This window comes from Aquarana catesbeiana, linkage group LG04 (assembly GCF_042186555.1).
Source record: "Aquarana catesbeiana isolate 2022-GZ linkage group LG04, ASM4218655v1, whole genome shotgun sequence".
Lineage (NCBI taxonomy): Eukaryota > Metazoa > Chordata > Amphibia > Anura > Ranidae > Aquarana > Aquarana catesbeiana.
Window position 1 is genome coordinate 219,037,849 of NC_133327.1, and position 21,813 is coordinate 219,059,661.

At 42.2% G+C, this 21,813-nt stretch overlaps 2 protein-coding genes across 3 annotated transcripts in view; one reads left to right on the top strand and one right to left on the bottom strand.

The window, feature by feature from the left end:
• LRRIQ4 (leucine rich repeats and IQ motif containing 4) overlaps positions 1 to 5,843 on the top strand; it is a 33,537-nt gene extending 27,694 nt beyond the window's left edge. The window contains exons 5-6 of the mRNA XM_073626163.1: positions 1,142 to 1,338; positions 4,774 to 5,843. Of these exons, the coding sequence (XP_073482264.1) occupies positions 1,142 to 1,338; positions 4,774 to 4,923 (347 nt within the window). The 3' untranslated portion in view covers positions 4,924 to 5,843. The remainder of the gene's footprint in view (positions 1 to 1,141; positions 1,339 to 4,773) is intronic.
• Positions 5,173 to 21,813, bottom strand: part of LRRC31 (leucine rich repeat containing 31) — a 48,752-nt gene continuing 32,111 nt past the window's right edge. The window contains exons 7-10 of one of the 2 annotated variants that reach the window (XM_073626164.1): positions 19,753 to 19,920; positions 16,679 to 16,846; positions 8,847 to 9,014; positions 5,173 to 5,841 (exon numbers count right to left, since the gene is read on the bottom strand). In XM_073626164.1, the coding sequence (XP_073482265.1) occupies positions 5,525 to 5,841; positions 8,847 to 9,014; positions 16,679 to 16,846; positions 19,753 to 19,920 (821 nt within the window). In that variant the 3' untranslated portion in view covers positions 5,173 to 5,524. The remainder of the gene's footprint in view (positions 5,842 to 8,846; positions 9,015 to 16,678; positions 16,847 to 19,752; positions 19,921 to 21,813) is intronic. The other variant, XM_073626165.1, reaches the window with a different exon arrangement.

Genomic DNA, 21,813 nt, shown 5'->3' on the forward strand with positions numbered 1-21,813 from the left:
CGTTATATAGGGGATCACTTCCTGTCTAAGACTTTGCATACCAGTGTCCATTCACCTAGAGATGGCGTATAACACAGTAGGTAATGAATATTAGCCTAACTCTGTGTCCCGTGATACATGAAAAAGAAAGACTTATTATTATTTGGATGATCTGATATATTAAACTTTGTTCATAGAGTTGGCTTAAGAGCTGCCATTTTTATAATATGACTGCAGTAAAGCTGACCATAAACTAGATTTCTAATGAATGTTCGTATGAACAATTGTATGAACTTTCATATGAAAATTCTCGGTACATTCAACGACTTTCAATGCCATACAAATGCCATTCGAAAGTACTTCAAAATTTTGTTTGATTTAAAAAATTTGATTTTGGAATGAATGCACTTTCCAGAAGGAAAACCACATACACTGTTAGAAATATACTTGTTCTATAAAAATTCTCCATCCTACTCCTTCCAATTTTCTTGTCACTGTTGAACATTGATTTGACTCCATTGACCATTAGTAGAACTATAGGCAAAACATTTTTTTTTTCATTTTGGATAGAGCAGGGGAGGGTTATAACCCCTGTCAGATTTTTTGGGGGAGATTTCCCTTTACTTTCTGTTCCATAGCCAAACAGGAAGTGAAAGAAAATCCCTGCAAATTAGGGAATTCCTTGGGGACCCCCAGGTCACCAGAACTAGTGTCCCCATTGCAAGATTTCTCCTCTATTACTTTCCTGGGGACCACCCAAAATTTGAGATTGGATTTTCTTTTACTTTCACATTCAGTGGTAATGGTAAACAGGACAAATAGAGAGGGTGAATCTCCTTAAAAGGGGCACAGACAGTAATAAAACCTGACAGGTGTTCTAATTATTTCTCCACTCTATCCAAAACTAAGAAAAAAGTTTTGCCTTTAGTTATACTTTGAATTAATATTCTTGAATCTTAAAATGAAATTCTGCTAATGTATGGCCAGCTTTACTCAAATATAATAGGCTGCTATGGGCACTTTATCTGCCCTTTGTGCCTAATGTTTGTACTGGAGTAAATAAATCTCTTTTAGGTGTATTTAGCAATTCTGAGTTGCAGTGATACAGCAATAAGGTTACTGATTAGTTATTTTCTGAAAGTGTTTTTTCTTTTTTGTTCAGGGTTGAAAAAACTGCTTCTTTACAAAAACCAGCTGTCTACTCTGCCAGATAATCTGGACATGTTACACACACTCGACCTGCTTGTCTTGGATGGGAATCCTATGACAGACCCACCAGTGGAGGTATGCAGCCAGGGAAAAGCTGCCGTGTGGGAATACCTTAAAGAAAAGAGGCGCAAAAATCAGATGGCAACAAAGGTAACAACATCACATGACATTTTGGTATTTATAGGATACTATACTCATGCACAGAAGAAAACTTGACGCACTTAAGACCCCTTTCACACTGATGGGCTTTTCAGGCGTTTTAGCGCTAAAAATAGTGCCTGCAAATCGCCTCTCAAGCCACCCCAGTGTGAAAGCCAGAGTGCTTTCACAATGGGGCAGTGCGCTTGCAGGACGGGAAAAAAAGTCCTGCAAGTAAAATGTATACACCGCTCACAAAACGCCCTGCCCATTGAAATGAATGGGCAACGCTGCCAAGGCGCGTGCAAAGCGCTTCGGCAGCACCGCATCATGGGCGCTTTTAACCCTTTTTTCGGCCACTAGAGAGCCCTGAGAGATGTGTGAAAGCTGCCATTGATGACTTCTCCTTCTAAAAATGCAACTTACCTAACTCTTCTGTTAACCTGCCACTTCAAGACTTTGAGGCGGAATAGGTATGCAGATAAACACTAAAGACTTTTGTGATCTGTTTACTTGTTTCAGGCCAATGTCTCAGAATGTATTAAAACCTTTTGATTAGCAGCCAAGCATCTCAAATTTTCAGAGCAGCAATGACAACCCCATATTTTTCATATTTGTTGCTTTATGGACTTATTGCAGTTAAATTTTTTTGACATGAGAATATCCTGTTATAATTCAGCAAATTGAAGACTACGAGATGATTAGGCCAGTGAATGCTCAGGAGGCCAGTTATGTGCCACACACTCCTTTTCTCATCATGTGTTTTTAAACAGACCTATGAGAATGAAATTATAAGGCTTTATGAGACTACATATATTTATTTTATATGAAGTGCCCAGAGCTATGCGTCTACCAAGATTTGTGACCATGAAGGTAGCCCAGTAAAAGTGGCCTTTAGTGGCGATTTCTCTGAAATGCATACCTGTATTCAACCCCAATGTAAAAACAGGAAATTCCCATAGGCAAGTGGTGCATGATATAGTTACATGCTGACTCTGAAATATGTGGACATTTATAGTGATTTGAATTATGTGTTTGAATCTTTATGGCATTGCAGCTTCCTGCCAATGGGAATGAACAGTTGCTAAACAGTCGACTGTTTAGCAGTCACGTTTGTGTCTGTGGCCAGAGATAAATTACTGTTGGCTAAGGCTAAGGCAAAGGTTATTTGTAGCTAATATAGGAAACAATTTAAACAAGAACTCCAGAAATCAGGAGTAAGGCCTCATTCACATGGCCATAACAAAGCAGTAAAAACAAAATTTTCTGTGTAATGATCAGTAAAAATTGTCCTGTTCTTTTTTCATTGGTATACATGTATACACATGTTCTCTGTTGGATTTTGTGCTATGGATCTGAATGTAGTGCATTTTTACACACCTGTGTGAATGTCTCCATTGAAAACAATGCAGTTACGTTTAGATTTAGATCCGTAGATAAAAATTGGCTGTAAATTCATTTTTTAGAGTTTTGTGAATGAGGCCTTATGTGTGCAATGTGTAATGAGTTAGTTACAGTTAGCTCTGTTCTCTCCTGTCCAAGACACAACACATCAAAAACCCCAGGGTGAGGTAGGCATCTACTTATGGCCCCGGTGCATTATTTGAATTGAAGTAGTCAGCGTTAAACAAGTTTATGGGGCCATTTACTTCAATTTATCTCAGAAAGGACAGCATGGTGGTAGGTGTAATTAAAGTGTTACTAAACCCAGTAATATGAAAATAGTTCCTCTGCTTATTAATCTTCTTACATTAAAATACTGCCACTATATACCTTTTTTGCTGATCTCTATACCACGGTCACATGATAAACTGCACAGTTTGTCCAGTGCTGAGTTTTCAGGTAGGAGGAGATTTCCACTGCAGCCTGTATACACGCCCACATGTGTGATGTCAATATCATGTGACCTGAACAGTTCAACTGAAACAGGAAATGTTCTCTCCAGCAACAGAGGCTAAACAGAGCATGTGCAGGAGAGGTTATACTTATCCGCTCTGTGCAGTGTTATTGCTCAGAGCGGTACTGATCCTCCTTATCTGGGGCCCCCGGCGGTGATCTTGGCAGCTCCTTTTCTCCTTGGGACTACCATAACCAGCCGCTGGCTATGGGGAGAAACTTAGTCCCTGTTCTCCCACCAAGTGTGTCTATGGAGCTGCGCTCCATAGACTTACACAACGGGACTTAGGCCCACCCCCCACTTCCTCCTCACTGCATTTGATTGACAGCAGCAAGAGCTAATGGCTCCTGCTGCTGCTTACTGTGTTAAAAATTTCTACTTTCTGCTATAAAACATATCCAATAACATTTTTAAAAAAAATCTAATTTCTTCATAATTTTTGGCCAAAATGTATTTTGCTGTATGTCTTTTTTTTTTAACCAAAATCTCAATAAGTGTATATCGATTGTTTTTTGTGAAAGTTATGCCCCGTACACACGGTCGGACTTTGTTCGGACATTCCGACAACAAAATCCTAGGATTTTTTCTGACGGATGTTGGCTCAAACTTGTCTTGCATACACACGGTCACACAAAGTTGTCGAAAATCCGATCGTTCTGAACGCGGTGACGTAAAACACGTATTTCGGGACTATAAACGGAGCAATGGCCAATAGCTTTCATCTCTTTATTTATTCTGAGCATGCGTGGCACTTTGTCCGTCAGATTTGTGTACACACGATCGGAATTTTCGACAACGTATTTTGTTGTTGGAAAATTTTATAGCCTGCTCTCAAATTTTGTGTGTTGGAAATTCCGATGGAAAATGTGTGATGGAGCCCACACACGGTCGGAATTTCCGACAACAAGGTCCTATCACACATTTTCCGTCAAAAATCCGACCGTGTGTACGGGGCATAATAGTGCCTACAAACTATGGTATAGTAGATACTGGAATTTTTTGTTTATTTAAAGTAGTAATGGCGGTGATCAGCGACTTATAGTGGGACTGCGATAGTGCGGCGATAATCTGACACCTATCGATGCTGTGGGGAACTGAGTAACTGCTACTGACATCACCAGTGACACTAATACAGTGATCAGTGCTAATAATAAACACTGTCACTGTAGTAATGATACTGGCTGGGAAGGGGGTTAACACCTAGGGCAATCAAGGGGTTAAATGTGTACCTAAAAATGTTTAGTGTGTGCGCTGTGTGATGATTTTACTAAGCAACCTGCCTGTTTTTTGTCCAGGTTTAGTTATGGAAATTTCACCTTCTCTATTTGTCAAGCTTATCATTATCACCAAAAAGTGAAGAAAATCCTCAATTTTGGGTTGTCACCAGAACAGAAATCGAGGGGGATTCTTCCAATGGGCACACTAGTTCTGGTGACCCTGGTGACCCACAGTGATTCCCCTACATTAGATTCATTTCCTTTTTAGATCCTGCTATTAGGAATAATATGCCGTCTTTTTTTAAATTCACTTTTCTTATTTTCTCACTGCAGATTCAAGCATTGTGGCGTGGGATCATGGTACGGAAAGGTCTTGGGCCCTATTCTTACCTTCTTCAGATTGGGAAAAAAAGCAAATCAAAGAAAGATAAGAAAGCAAAGGGAAAAAGCAAGAAAGGTGCTGTGAAAGGAAAAAAGAAGTAACAGTGAACAGCTATCTCACAGTAATGAGAGGGCGTCCTGTTGTTATGGAAACACACTGACATATAGTATACAGCAGAACTTTAGTGAGCATGGGCTTTGCAGACTATTATTCCCAGATACAATGGATGCAAGTGATCAAACCAGTTTCTCCTGTGACATTAAAGGTCTTTGTTATACAAGACATTCCATACTGTGCTAACACAACCTTACTTCACCGCCAACACACAATTCACATGCAATGCCACACTCTCAGGCTGCTATATTTATTTGCTTTTGCGTTCACCATGAAAAAATTCTGCACAGGATGTAAAAGACAAAATGTGTTGGATCCAACAGTCCACCAAATAGTATAGATTGTGCTTTAAATAAATTTAGCATAAAAACGAATGCAAATGTGTGATATTTATCCAATTACAAAAGTGCAATTATTTTGTAGCCTTACACAAATTACTACATGTCAGCAAAATTATGTATGGTGTCTTCGTATTATGTAACCGTGAACTAGCTATAGTAAGAATACAAGCAGGTGGAGTGCACACAGTGTTTTATCCATCTCCCTTCCATCCCAGAGGAAAAACATGGAGAAAGTTCAGCTTTTAAATCAGTCATAGTGTATACTGATGTTCTTTTCCTTGCAGATTCTGTTGAGTTGTTGCTGTTCTGCTGTTGATAGAGTCCAGCGCTGCATCCCCAGTTCTTTCATCATAGGCAGCTTAGGTATGTTGGATATTAGGTGAATAAACCATGGACCACAGTCACGGACAGAAGCTGGCCTTAAGCTAATATCTAGTTCAGTTATGTTCTTCAGAGCAGGGATACTTTCAAACAATAAGGACCAGGCTTCATCAGGTACAGTGTCATTGTAGGCAAGGTCCAGCTGCTGTAAGTTGTCCAGATGACTGGCTTGTGCTGCCGATCCTGCAATACATAATAGACAGAACATTAGGGGCTCATTCACACTTGCTTCGGCTTCAACATACATTAACGGCTAGTTTAATAGTTTATTTGCTTCAAAATAAGGCTTCGGGCAGGATTTGTTAAAGCTCTCTGAACGCTAGTCAAAGCTCCTGTCACTAAATAAAATGGTTAGCTTACAGTCCTGTTTACACCTTGCTTTTGCTTTGCTTCGGCTTCACTTCAAAAAAATTATACCCCATGTAGCTTTAGTGGTCTTTCAAAGCGTCTTCAAAGCCTCCATAGATGTCTATTGCATAGAGGTCGCTTGAAGCCCCATCAAAGTCCTATCGAAGCCCCAAAGAAACCTCATCAAAGCACCAAGCAAAAGCAAGGTGTAAACAGGACTGTAAGCTAACCATTTTATTAAGTGACAGGCGCTTTGACTGGCGTTCAGAGAGCTTTAGCAAAGCGTGTCCTAAGCCATGTTTTGAAGCAAGTGTAAACTAGCCCAAAGAGTTAAAGTTTTGTTAACTGTGTTTACATACAGTCGTGTAAAAAAAGCAAGTACACCCCATGGAAAAGATATGCGTGGATAAATGACACATAAAATTTACATAATAAGGGAGATTTACTAAAACTGGAGAGTGCAAAATCTGGTGCAGCTTTTGTGTAGAAACCAATCAGCTTCCAGGTTTTATTTTCAAAGCATAATTGAACAAGCTGAAGTTAGAAGTCGAATTGGCTACCATGTACTAAATTCTGAGTGCTCCAGTTTTAGTAAATCAACCCTGGTGTATTCATTTTCTTGATCTAGATGAACAGAGAATGCAGATGGTCATATTACCAGTGGACATGTTTGCTACAAACTAAACAAAAAATAAAACACAAAAACAAAACACTATCACAGCTGTGATGCATGGTGGTGGAAATTCTATAGTTTGGCGCTGGTCTAGACAGTTCACAGTCATTGAGTCACCTGCATCATATGTGTGCTTGATAAAAATATGAGGCTATTTGTCTAAAAGATGAAAATAAACGAGAAATACATTTTTCAGCAGAATGGTCTGAAACAAGGGGGGGGGGGGGTTGAAATGGACAATTAATGTAAATTGTAAGGAAATCCACAAACCTCTTGCAACTAAAGACGTTTTTCATGGAGAAGTGTTAAGTTAAATGTCAGAGACTAGCGGTAGTTCTACCAGATGTCTACAAGACATTACAGGACAAAACCGGCTTTTGATGCCAAGGTTATAGTTACTTTTCCTCTGTGCATAATTACATCTCTTGGTATTTTTGTTAAAATATAGATTGAAAAGGCAGTTCCCACCTACACAAACCCTAAAGCTGTGCATAAATGGATAGAATTTCAAACAAAACTTTTTAGGAAAATTTGTACGAAAAATTTCAGAACACTTGTTTGTCGAAAGATTTCATTTGCTTTTAACAACTGATTTTCAAATAAATGGATTTTAATCAAATGAAAACCACATACACCATTAGAAATTAATTCAGAAACATTTTTTCTATCCTGCGCGTTTAAATTATCTCGTCACTGCGGTCAAAAACGAAAGTTGATTTGACCCACTAATGATTCTGATGATCTGAGTTATTCTCTTGGTCCTATATTGTTTTTCTTTTGCTTTGAAAGGCCATGTAAAAAGGCCTAAAGAAAAGGGAGCACCCAATAGAACCAGCATTAGACAAGATTCTTTTTAGTACTGACACTGGGGAAACCACAATGTACAGAATCAGAAGTCTTAAACTGTCTTCCAAGTGTTTATACTAACCAAACATGATCAGTGGTGTGTTAGATTTATCATGTAGGCACTGGAGTTTTTCTGTCAGAGGCTTCATAAATTGGAACACTATTGTAAAAAAGTAATTAACAACACTGGGCACAATAAAATTTATATAAAGGAAATATACCTAAACACATAACAGAAATGCATACATGTTAAATGTTTTATTTCCTAAGGAAAGTAATTCTATTCTGCCTGCCTTGTGCTTCAAGCTGTATATACACTAGTAGAATTTCAAACAAAAATGTGTACAAAAATTGAAAAACCTTAACACATTTGAAAGTCATTCTAAAGTAGTTCAAGATTTTGTTGATTTTAACATTCAATTTTAGAATGAATAGACTTTACTGAATGAAAATAACATACAGTGACCCAAAAATATCAAATTTAGGTGCCGCTCAGGTAGAGAGGTAAAGTCCAACTAGACCGCTGTGAGTGCAGGCAGGGACAGGGAGCTTGTCCCAACTCCAAGCTGCAGAAATATCCAAGGAAAAGGTCCATAAGCCGCACATCATGAAGCAGACCCATGTGCATGAAATGAGATGGATGGCAACCCCCAGGCCAGGCCATGTCCCAACGCGTTTTGCTCGTCCCCTTTCGAACTCAGTCATGGGGAACCATGAGGAGTGGGGGGCACATTTAATCAGCTGAACTTATCTAAAGTGTAGGGTCCACTTTAACTGTATGAAGGGCCAATAGAGGTTCTTCTGCCTTAATCTTAAGGCATCAGTGGTCTTACCATTTTTTTCACTCCTGTGAAAAAGAGTAAAACTACTTTGAGTTGAGAGTGATGGTAGTCAATCCACTTCAGACCTCCAATAACGCTCGAAACATGTCAAGGTTTGCCTTGTGTGCTGCCTGACAGATTTAGCTACTGGTAAAGTTGCTGAGCATAGAAACTTATCTCAATGGTAGAAGGTGTTTTTCACTTTTTCACTGAGAGCAGATAAACACTGTAGATGGATGTGGGAAATCAGTAACATACACTACGAGAATTTTGCCAGTTTGTTATGGGAATAGAATAATATTAATACAAGTAAATCCCCCTTTTTTATAAGCCCCATTTAAATGGTGTACTACATATTACATTTTTATGGGGGGGGGGGGGGGGGAGGGTTCTGTGGGTTGAACTGGATAGACTTCTGTCTTTTTATTAACCATATTAACTATATTACCACTTGGGGTTATGGGGTTCATAATAGTTTTATCAGAAGCAGATATATTTACCTAAAGCTGCCAGGTCCTGTGTAATCAGGTTGCAGCTACTCAGTAGTAGACTTTGGAGAAAATTAGCATTGCTCAGAGTTTCTGTAAGGAGTTTTAGATTTCCTCCAACACACTTATTCCAGGATAGGTCCAATGTTTGTAGGTCTGTTAGATAACGTGTAGCTTCAGCTGGAGGTCATTAATATATAAGAAAAGAGAAAGTTACATAGGACAGAAGTAACATTTCCTTTGTATAATATTTTACATTTTTGAAATGCATAGTTTTTGTTAAGACTGGAGCTCGATTATAGGGAGTAGCTCCGAGCAAGGACTCGGCAAATGTTTTCTAGACAGCTTTGCTGGTCTTTTAAAAACAGAGTGCACATGATTTACCTTAAGCTGGCCATACATTATACAATTTTCATATTCAATTTCCTCTAGATTTACCTTCAACTCTGTAGTGTAAGGGCCTGTCTGATTGCATACACATTGAAAATGTTTAGGTTTGACCTCATATTAGATGGTTTTGGTAAATCTAAAGGAAAATTGTACAAGAAAATAGTATAATGTATGGCCAGCCTTAGTTAATTTTTTTAAGAATTGTCCCATAAGGCCTTGCAGCCAGTTTTGAGCTGTACATAGTGGCTCTGTGCGGGGCTGCAGTCTCTTACCAGGCACTCTGTACTCTGCAATCCCCTCCTTTAACAGACAACAAAAGCGGTCAATGCACTAAGCAAATTTTGCCCAGTTCCTGATGGATAAGACACAATTTGTTTTGTGGGCGGCCTTCTCAGCACCCTCTCTTCCAACATCCTATGGTTGAAAAATCGAAGGCACCAAGTGGAAAATTGATGGCCAAATAGAAGCTGCATCCAATTACATGCCGCCGCTGTTCATGTATTCTGATAGCAGCAGAGGAAGATTCATTCATTCGTGCCATCTAATAATTTTTTTCGCTCAACCTGCAGGCTGAAAATGTATGTGTATGGTAGAGCTGCACGATTAATCGTTAAAAAATCACGATCTCAATTCAACACCCCCCCATGATCTTAATCCTGCATTTCCACGATTCTATACAACAAGTGCAAAGCCGCAAAGAAGTGCAAAGAAGTGCAAAGAAAAGTAGGCAAAGTTTATCACAAGTGCCAATGGAAGTGAAATTACTGCGCTAAACCACTATTAGTGTCAAGGAAGAAACAGAAAGTGGCTAACACTCAAACAAAGTCCAAATGAAATAAAAATATGCAGTGTAGCGCTATAAACAAGGAAACAGAATGAACATATCTTCGAACTATTTTTTAGTCTTCTTTAGCGAACATTGGAGTTTTTTTGTGTATTTATCACTTTTCCACAGGACATCACAGTTCACGTTTCCTTGTTTATAGCGATACATTGTATATTTTTATTAAAGTTTACCACAGCATTGCTCAGCACTGAGATAAAGAGAAACATTGTATCATTTGGTTATTTTAGATCAAGGGGGTGACCTTCGGTCTGTAAATGATTTCAGTTTAACCACCACTAATGCCCCGTACACACGGTCGGACATTGATCGGACATTCCGACAACAAAATCCATGGATTTTTTCCGACGGATGTTGGCTCAAACTTGTTTTGCATACACACGGTCACACAAAGTTGTCGGAAATTCCGATCGTTCTGAACGCGGTGACGTAAAACATGTACGTCGGGACTATAAATGGGGCAGTAGCCAATAGCTTTCGTCTCTTAATTTATTCTGAGCATGCGTGGCACTTTGTGCGTCGGATTTGTGTACACACGATCGGAATTTCCGACAACGGATTTTGTTGTCGGAAAATTTTATAGCAAGCTCTCAAACTTTGTGTGTCGGAAATTCCTATGGAAAATGTGTGATGGAGCCCACACACGGTTGGAATTTCCGACAACCAGGTCCTATCACACATTTTCCATCGGAAAATCCTATCGTGTGTACAGGGCATAAGCCTTTTTCTGACACTTGTTGCTTACAAGTGAAAATCATTTTTTGCTAGAAAATGACTTAGAACCACCAAACATTATATATATTTTTTTTTAGCAGGGACCCTGGAGAATAAAATGGCGGTTGTTGCAATATTTTATGTCACACTGTATTTGTGCAGCGGTCTTTAAAACACAATTTTTTTTTAGGAAAAAATACACTTCAATGAATTAAAAAAAAAAATTAATAGTAAAGTTAGCCCACTTTTTTGTATAATGTGAAAGATGATGTTACACCGAGAATCGTGAGAGAATTGTAATCTTTATTCTAGGCAAAAAAATTGTGATTCTCATTTCATCCAGAATCGTGCACCTCTGGTGTATGGCCAGCCTTACTCTTGACAATGCAGTATTCTGTGCTTCAGCATACCTCTCTAGTGATCAGTGAATCCCTTGCCACTGCACCACCCCTTATTTTAGCTTATGGAGGCATTTTTAACATGATAAAATGAAACTCCAGCCAACGTTTTTTCTACGTATGGATGGAGTGAGCATGATTTAGAACAGGGGTCTCAAACTGTCGGCCCTCCAGCTGTTGAGTAACTACAAGTCCCATGAGGCATTGCAAGGCTGACAGTTACAAGCATGACTCCCACAGGCAGAGGCATGATGGAACTTGTAGTTTCGCAACAGCTGGAGGGCCATCAGTTTGAGACCCCTGATTTAGAACCTCGGTCAGGCTTTAAAGTTGAATTAAAGCCTAAAACTAACACTCCTTAAAAGTGTTTCCCCCCATCCTTCATACTCTGTGTATAAAAGATCTGTATACTTACCTTTTGTTTGTCTGCTCTGGTCCGGTCACATGAGGGGAAAGGAGGAAGCGCCAACAGTGGCTAGGCCATGGGAGCCTATGAGTGATGCCACGGCTACTGAAATTCCCAGCCACTGTCAAGCCCCCCCATGACACAGGAGAGCTAGAACTGCAAGATTACTATATCAGACCGGACTGGACTGAAAAAAAGAGAAGTATACAGATCTTTTTTTAAACAGAGTAGGCAGAAGTCGATGTATGGAAGAAGGGGGAGGAAACATTTATAAGAATAGTAGTTAGTGTTATGCCCTGTACACACGACCGGTTTTGCCGTCAGAATAAACTCTGAAGGTTTTTCCGACGGAATTCCACTCAAGCTGTCTTGCATACACACGATCACACCAAATTCCGACCGTCCAGAACGCGGTGACGTACAACGGGACTAGAAAACGGACGTTCAATAGCCAGTAGCCAATAGCTTCCGTCGGAAAAAATAGGAAAACATGTTCTCTAAGTCCGTCTGAATTTTTGACAGAAAAAGTCCGATGGGGCATACGCACGGTCAGAATATACAATGACAAGCTCCCATCAGACTCTTTCTGTCGGAAATTCCGCTCGTGTGTACGCGGCATTAGAGTTTCATACCACTTTAAGGTCCATCTCTCCAACCTGCAGAGGTTACCCAATACTACCAGTACATAAATCTTTTCTGAATGTCCGCCAGGATGCATAAATAGAAAAGTGTACACATATTGTGATACATGCCACCCATATGTTTTCAGATCATTAGTTACAAACCGCTACATATTCACATATTGGACTACAACTTACAAAGCCATCCACAACTCTGCCGCCAGCTACATCACTAACCTAGTCTCAAAATACCAACCGAATCATTCTGCTCAAAACCCCCTGCTCTATAGCTCCCTTGTCACCTCATCCTATGCTCGCCTCAGGACTTTTCCAGAGCCTCTCCCATTCTCTGGAACTCTCTACCCCAATCTATCCAAGTATCTCCTACGCTTTCCACTTTCAGACGTTCCCTGAAAACACATCTCTTCAGAGAGGCCTATCCAGCCACCATCTAACAACTCTACATTTATTTTCTCCATCAGCCCATCCCCCACAGTTATTACCTTTTGTATCTCTTGACCCTCCCTCTCAGATTGAAGCTCTAACGAGCAGGGCTCTCTGATTCGTCCTGTATTGAATTGTATTGTAATTGTACTGTCTGCCCTTATGTTGTAAAGCGCTGCGTAAACTGTCGGCGTTATATAAATCCTGTATAATAATAATAATACCATAATAATAACATATTTACAATGCCAGCAAATTAGTCTGAGGAAGAACATCAACTATAATAATTTATAGCACTGGTGGTATGGTGCACAGAATCATTTCTAGGACTATCTGCACTGTGTAGCAAAGCTATCTTCCCTAAGTCTATTTAAAAGGCATGTCTCTTTGACTGGATTTTACTTCACGTTCTCCTTAAAATAAAGTTAAAAAAAGAAGGCAATATCAACATAGTAACATAGTGCAATGACATTACTGTCAAACAAGTTTTTACTCTACCCTGTAAGACATAAAAAACATCTACTGAGATCAGGGCCAGTATGGGGGGGGGGCAGATGCCCTGGGCAGCACAATTTACTGGAGGAAGGGGGGCGCAGCGCAGGTGAAGTGCTTGTGCTTCTAAAATCTTTGTGTGTGTGTGTGTGTGTGACTAACACACCGGGTAAGCAGGCCGCTGGCTGGCAATAGCTGTAACGATATGCCAGAGAGAACACAGAGGAGAAGTGCATAGCGTGCTGCTGCTGGAGCTGTGACCTAGAGGTGCCGCTGAGCCAAGGAGGATCCAGGCACTTGTAATCCCACAATTGAATTTCCCTTCCACAGGCGGTGGTCTTAGCGCGGAGCATGGATAGTTTTAAAAAACTATTAGTTAAGCACTTGAACGGCCACAACATACAGGGATATACAATGTAATACTGACATGTAATCGCACACATAGGTTGGACTTGATGGACTTGTGTCTTTCCTCAACCTCACCTACTATGTAATGCATGTAACTATGTAAGTAAGTAGATTTCCATCTGCATATGGAATTAACTCTTTGGATTGGGATGGGGGAGGGGGGCTGAGGGGAGGTTAATCAATACAGGGCTCTTTACAGAGGGAATTATGTTTTTTATGGTTTTTTTTTTCTCTTTTCCCTGTAGTAAAAAGCAGCACACATTACACAATGTTAGGTACACAATTAACCCCTTGATTGCCCTTAGATGTTAACCCCTTCCCAGCCAGTGTCATTAGTACAGTGATAGTGCATAATATTAGCACAGACCACTGTATTAGGGCCCTTTCACACTGGGGCGGCGTCGGCGGTAAAGCGCCACGTTACCGTCGGTATGCGGCCGCTAGCGGGGCGGTTTTACCCCCCTGCTAGCGGCCAAGAAAGGGTTAAAACCTCCGCAAAGCACCTCTGCAGAGGCGCTTTGCCGGCGGTATAGCCGCGCCGTCCCATTGGTTTCAATGGGCAGGAGCGGTGAAGGAGCGGTATACACTCTGCTCCTTCACCGCTCCGAAGATGCTGCTAGCAGGACTTTTTTTCCCGTCCTGCTAGCGCACCGCTCCAGTGTGAAAGCCCTCTGGGCTTTCACACTGGAATTAAAGCAGCGGCACTTTCGGGTCGGTTTGCAGGCGCTATTATTAGCGCAATAGCGCCTGCAGGCGCTATTATTAGCGCAATAGCGCCTGCAAACCGCCCCAGTGTGAAAGGACCGGTCGGTTCACACCGGGACGACTTGGGATCCGACTTGTACGCCCTCAAGTCGCCCCAGAAAGAGATTCACATTTAAGTGAATGGGAGCGTCTTAATAGACACTACTGAAGTCGCTCCGACTTCAGAGCGTACTCCCTGTACTACTTTGATCCGACTTCAGCCTATTGACTATCATTGAAGTCGGATCGCCGTCTCGCATGATCCAACTTCGGCATGCGACTTGTGCTCAGATGATCTTGAGGGGGAACTCCGCGCCAAATTTTAAATAAAAATCCGGCATGGGTTCCCCCTCCAAGAGCATACCAGGCCCTTGGGTCTGGTATGGACCTTGAGGGGAACCCCCTACGCCGAAAAGGCAGCGTGGGGGGGTCCCCCAATCCATACCAGACCCTTATCCGAGCACGCAGCCTGGCCGGACAGGAATGGGGGTGGGGGACGAGCCAGCGCCCCCCCCCCCCATCCTGAACCGTACCAGGCCGCATGCCCTCAACATGGGGGGGTTAGTGCCTTGGGGAAGGGGGGCGTGCTGCGGCCCCCCCCACCCCAAAGCACCTTGTCCCCATGTTGATGAGGACAAGGGTCTCTTCCCGACAACCCTGGCCGTTGGTTGTCGGGGTCTGTGGGCTTATCGGAATCCGGGAGCCCCCTAATAAGAGGGCCCCCAGATCCCGGCCCCCCACCCTATGTGAATGAGTATGGGGTACATCGAACCCCTACCCATTCACCTAGGGAAAGTGTCAATTTAAAAAAAAACACTACACAGATTTTTAAAGTAATTTATTAGACAGCTCCGGGGGTCTTCTTCCGACTTCGGGGTCTCTCCGGTTCTTCTCCGCGCTCTCCGGGTCTTCTGCCGGGCTCCTCCGCTATTTTCTGCTCTTTTGCCGCTCTTTTGCTATAGCGGAGGAGCCCGGTCTTCAATCTTCTGCCTTCTGCCCTCTTCTCCTGATGTTGACACGACGCTCTCTGGGGCTGTAATGCACTCTGAGCGCTCTGCTCTGACTTATATAGGTGGTGTCCATGCCCCCTTATGCCGTCACAGTCCCTGGGCATGCTGGGACTGTGACGTTTTAGGGGGCGTTGTCATCACCCAATGACCATGCCCCCTTATGCAGTCATAGTCCCAGCATGCCCAGGGACTGTGACGGCATAAGGGGGCGGGGTCACCGCCTATATAAGTCAGAGCAGAGCACACAGAGAGCATTCTAGCCGGAGAGAGCGTCGTGTCAACATCAGAAGAAGAGGAGAGGGCAGAAGACGGAAGACCGGGCTCCTCCGCTTTAGCAAAAGAGCGGCAGAAGAGAGCGGAGGAGCCCGGAGGAAGATCCGGAGAGCGTGGAGAAGAACCGGAGAGACCCCCGAAGTCGGAAGAAGACCCCCGGAGCTGTCTAATAAAATACTTTAAAAATCTATGTAGTGTTTTTTTTTAAATTGACACTTTTTCCCTAGGTGAATGGGTAGGGGTACGATGTACCCCATACTCATTCACATAGGGTGGGGGGCCGGGATCTGGGGGCCCCCTTATTAAAGCCCTCCTGATAAGCCCTCCGCCCGCAGACCCCGACAACCAACGGCCAGGGTTGTCGGGAAGAGGCCCTTGTCCTCATCAACATGGGGACAAGGTGCTTTGGGGGGGCCCGCAACGCGCCCCCTCCCCCAAGGCACCAACCCCCCATGTTGAGGGCATGCGGCCTGGTACGGTTCAGGAGGGGGGGGGGGCGCTCGCTCGTCCCCACTCCCATTCCTGTCCGGCCAGGCTGCGTGCTCGGATAAGGGTCTGGTATGGATTGGGGGGGACCCCCACGCCGTTTTTTTGGCGTAGGGGGTTCTCCTCAAGGTCCATACCAGACCCAAGGGCCTGGTATGCTCCTGGAGGGGGAACCCATGGCGGTTTTTTATTTAAAATTTGGCGCAGAGTTCCCCCTAAAGATTCATACCAAACACAGTGGCGGGGATCCAAGTCGGATCCCCGTTCATTAAAAGTCGGACACATGTCGCAGGGCAAAGTCGGATCCACAAGTCGCGTTGAAGTCGTGTTGCCCCTGTGTGAATCGATGGTGATGTGGCAGTTAGTCAGTTCCCACAAAGTGTCAGTTAAACCGGTTACACATGGGCCAAATGTCGGGAGACATCGGCAGTTTAAAAAAACTGGCTAATATTCGGCCTGCTTCTGTCAGACTACCAAGGTGGAAAACCAGCAGCCGACCGACTCCTGATCAGCGCTCTTAGCCAATGTCAGAACACAACAGCTCAGCAGGGGAGACTGGGGGGGAGGGGGGGCGCAGGTTGCCATCCTGGCACTGACCGAGATACAAAACAATACCTAGTCCTGCAAAGGATTCCTTCTTCAACATGCAGTTGCTGACATTAACAGATTTGAGCTTTGGCAGAAACCGCAATCGGCTGAAGAGGTGCTCTGGAGAAAGTCCTACGGTTTTATTTGAAGACATGTCCAGCACTTGAAGATTGGACAGCAGAGGTATGACCTGGGCTGAAACACAAAGAAACACATTTTCAGCTTTAAAATTGACGGCCCAGATCTGTGTTTAAAGGGCTATAGTTAAATACACAGAAATACTAACAGTAACCAGAAACTGTTCTACCTGTCAAGGCCTGTATTTCTGTCCATCTAGTCCTAAGATTCACCCACCCTGCCTCAATGCATAGCCACCTGATAGAGCAGGGCCTATCAGTTGCAGCAGTTAAAAAATACAGCTAGATCTTATTCATCCTCCATCCTGTGACTGGACAGTGAAATGAGAAGCAGCACACTGATGAGCTTATACCTCTCTGTCACTCGCTTTCATTCTTCTATCAGCTCTTTGGTAGCACATGAGCACTGAGGCACAAATAAGCTGGTGCCAAGTGAAATTCTAAAACTGGGCATAATCTGTTCAAATTTCAGTAGGCTCCTTGTGAACTAGCCACCATTGAATCAGTGGTGGCCCCATCAGCTGCCTCTTGCCTGACATCCCTCAATTTAAAAGTCAAAGTAAGAAATTGTCAGCCACACAGTAGCAGCATGCAATCAGATGCAGCTGCTTTTCCATAACTTTGACAGCTGGCTGTCAGTATGCAATAGCTTATGTATGTATGTATGTATGTATATTATATATAATTTATTCCCAAGCCGGGCTCAGTGGCTCTATTGACACACACAGTGCGGCTCAGCCCCACCCCCCTACTCCCTCCTCACATAATTTTGACAGCAGCAAAAGCAATGGGCTCCGATTTGTACACCCGTGAAACAGGACAGACTGCATACACCTGTATGAAAGGACAGACTGCAGTATGATCCATGCATCGGACCCACACAGATGAACACTCTGGGATGCGATTGGTAGGCCCAAGTAAATTAGACCTTAGTGATGTATTAACAACAACAGAGCTGAAATAATTCTGTGTCATCTACCTGGAGTTACCCCCTCCCACAGCACCTACTCTGTGTGTATTACAGATTAGAATGCTGGCAAGTGACTGCTGGAAGCAAGTAGCAGAGAAAATTGAGCTGCCAAATCACTGCAGTTAGCATAGAAAACATAGCCACTACAGTGGGTAAAATAATTATTTGATCTCCTGCAGATTTTGTAAGTTTGCCCACTTACAAAGAAATGAAGGGTCTATAATTGTTATCATAGGTGTATTTTAAATGATAGAGACAGAATATCAACCAAAAATCCAGAAAAAACACGATACAAATGTTATAAATTGAGTTGCCGTTCAGTGAGTAAAATAAGTATTTGATCCCCTACCGACCAACAATAATTCTGGCTCTCACAGACTGGCTACAGATTGTGCCCATGTGGTACACAGATGAGTCCTGTCAATTTAAGAAGGTGCTCCCAATGACAACTTGTTATGTGTATAAAATTCACCTGTCCACAGAATCGCTTTCTTCCATTCAAACCTCAACTTCATGGGCAAGACCAAAGAGCTGTCAAAAGGAACGTCAGGGACAAGATTGTAGACCTGCTCAAGGCTGGAATAGGCTACAAGACCATCAGCAAGAAGCTTGGTGAAAAGGAGACAACTGTTGGAGCAATTATTCGCAAATGGAAGAAAAACGAAATAAGGTTTCGTCTCATGGGGTAAGGATGATCATGAGAAAAGTGAGGGATCAGCCCAGAACTACACAGGAGGAGCTTTTGAATAATCTCAAGGCAGTTGGGACCACAGTCACCAAACAAATCATTGGTAACACAATACGCCGCCATTGACTGAAATCCTGCAGCGCTCACAAGGTCCCCCTCCTCAAGAAGGCACATGTACAGGCCCGTCTGAAGTTTTCCAATGAACATCTAAATGATTCAGAGAAGGATTGGGAGAAACTGCTTTGGTCAGATAAGACCAAAATTGAGCTCTTTGGCATTAACTCGACTCGCCGTGCTTTGAGAAAGAAAAATGATGACTTTGACCCTAAGAACACCATTTCTACAGTCAAGCACGGAGGTGGAAACATTATGCTTTGGGTCTGTTTCTCTGCTAAAGGTACAAGCCGACTTTGCCGCATTGAGGGGCCAATGGATGGGGCATGTATTGTAAAATCTTGGATGAGAGCCAGAACACTGAAGATGGGTTGTGGATGTGTCTTCCAGCATGACAATGACCCAAAACATACTGCCAAGGCAACAAAGGAGTGGCTCAAGAAGAAGCACATTAAGGTCATGGAGTGGCCTAGCCAGTCTCCAGACCTTAATTCTATGGAAAAGTCATGTTCTACTTGAGGATCAAATATTTTTTTTTTGACTCACTGAACTGCAACTGATTTTCTAACATTTGTATCATGTGTTTTTTTCTGGATTTTTGGTTGATATTCTGTCTCTATCATTTAAAATACACCTATGATAAAAAAATTATAGACCATTCATTTTTTTGTAAGTGGGCAAACTTACAAAATCTGCAGGGGATCAAATAATTATTTTCCCCACTATATGTCTCTGCTGGGAGGGAACTGCAGGATGAGCTAAGCTGCTGAACTGCTTCTGCCGTGAACTTTAAAGGGATGAATTGCTCCACAGAGACTGCAGCTGCTAAGGTTAGTACGTGCTTGTCTTAAAGCACATGTACTGCCTACAAGAATATGTAAATACATGAAGGTTCATAGGCTGGTCACAGATTCACCCTCAGAAAAAGTGACTGAAGGCTTGCTGAATTCCTTGCTAATATTTTGCAGCAGCTTACAGCACACACTACTCCTTAACGAGCTAAAACCCCTGTGTTCGTAGCTTTTATTAGAATGGCCAAAGCTGGGAGGCATGACCACAAATTCAAAAACAGATCTTGTTGATGCAGTTACTAAATAGATTTGTGTGTGACTGAAACTGTAGTACCCACCCAAATGTGGTACTTCAATTTGGGGTGGATCAACCCTTTTCTTAAAAAAAAAAAATATATTACTTAGTGCAGCAACATCGTCTTCAGATAGACAGCACTGGTGAATATCTAGTAGTTGCAACTGTTTGAAGGAGGTTAGACAAGCTGCTGATTCTCCGAATCCTCCACCAGCTGCCTTATTGCAGGAAAGGTCCAACTTCCTTAAATATGGCCAATACTGGAATGCAGAACCTGTAAAAATAGGAACATGTAACTTTATAATTATGAATACTGTATGTCATATTTTCCCAAATATGTCAGGCATATAGTCTACCATTCTACTAACTTCTCCTGAGCTGGCAGAATATTGGATCTGCATGGCATGAATGTTACCCTCTTTAAACATGTCTTATGACAGACAATTTCGGATACTATGCTAAAATAAACTTCAAAGCACTATCCATTATATCTAACTTGGCAAAGCTATGACGTTTATTAAAAATACATAATATATATATACACATAGGTATAACAAAACCTCTTTCATCCCAACCTCTGAAAATATAAACCGAAAAAGGTTGTATACATAAATAAATCAAGCGGCTATGCACAATAGTTTTTTTGTGAATAAAAAACCCCAAAATGGTTGAAAAAAAAAAGGAAATGCCAAAATGGGACAGGGGCTTGCTGCCTTTACAAATAGCTACAAAAATGTAAGTTGTAAAATATATTGCAGCACTCTAATAAAGAGGTGTACAAAGACTTTGACAACAAAACATTCACATGCATAGTATGGCACTGCTGACAATGTTGAAAGCAAATACAGTACTGTACTTGTAATGAAACTTTTTTCAGTTCAGCAGGTTTGCTTCATTTTGACTCTTTGCTCTGAAAATACAGTACTTTTGTTCAAAAATGTCATAGACCTTTTCTCCAGTATGAGAGAAAGAGGTTCAACATTTTAAGAATGTTCTTAAAATTATCTGGCGTAAGACTCCCAAAATAACCAGATAATACCCAGACCTGTTGCAAATGGAGAGCAAAACATTTACATATTAGGCTCAGGGATCCCAGACCTTCTCAAACCTTTTCTTGGTATCATTACTGGAAATCTGTTCATGTACCATAATCCATGGCATTTTTTGCTGAGCCTGGAACAGGGGTACTCTGGCCTTCTTCCAAGATCTGTCAGTAGTGATGTTGGCTGCCAAAGCATGAAAAACACTAGCGTTGCACCAATATTGGTCTCATTGCCAATACTTAGCATTTGCAGGAGTATAAGTACTTGTGCAAATGCTCCGATACTGAAACTGATGCCTTCAAACTTCGTTCATACATGTGTGGGCCGTTTGCAGTGTGATTTCAAAGCCCAGTCCGGTATGATTTCGTTCAAGTGCAATTCCAATGTGAATTGAAGTTATGAGATTAGAAATTGCACCTGAACCAAACTGGAATCGCACAGGAATCTTTTTCAAATTGCACTTCGGCTGGCCCACATATGTAAACAGGCTGTACAAACTCACTGAAATGCACATGAAAACTGATGTATAACTGATGTCTCTGCAAGTGAAATTTGTGCGGTTTTCCCATCAGTTTTGATACATGTATGGTGTGAATGAGCCCTAAAAAAGAAAGTGTCACATGACCCAAAAAAAAATAGGTATCGGCAAGTACTTGAGAAAAAGTATCAGTACTTGTACTTGGTCTTAAAAACTGATATCGGTGCATCCCTAAAAAATAAAAATTTTTGCAGATTACGAGGAGTTGGTTACAAGGATTACGAAGAATGGCTGCAATAGGATCACCAAGTATTTGCGATTTGTAGAGATTGCTATACAGAAGCCCCAGTGACCCTTCGTATTAAAGAAGGAGAGGAATATGGATATATTTTCAAAAGGGAGGTACAGGACCAGACACCATCTCATTAAGCCCCTCCCACTGTGAGTGCAATGTGGCCACAACCACCATACACCTTGGTGCACGCAACACATCATATCACATCACAGAGTGTCCAGGGCTGCCCCCAATTCTTGCATCATCCTACCAATGCCTCTGCTTGTTACTACTGTCTAGACCTCAGCAAGCACTAATACAGCATATATCTTCTATGCACAGATCTCATTACTTAATTTTTATTCATGTAGT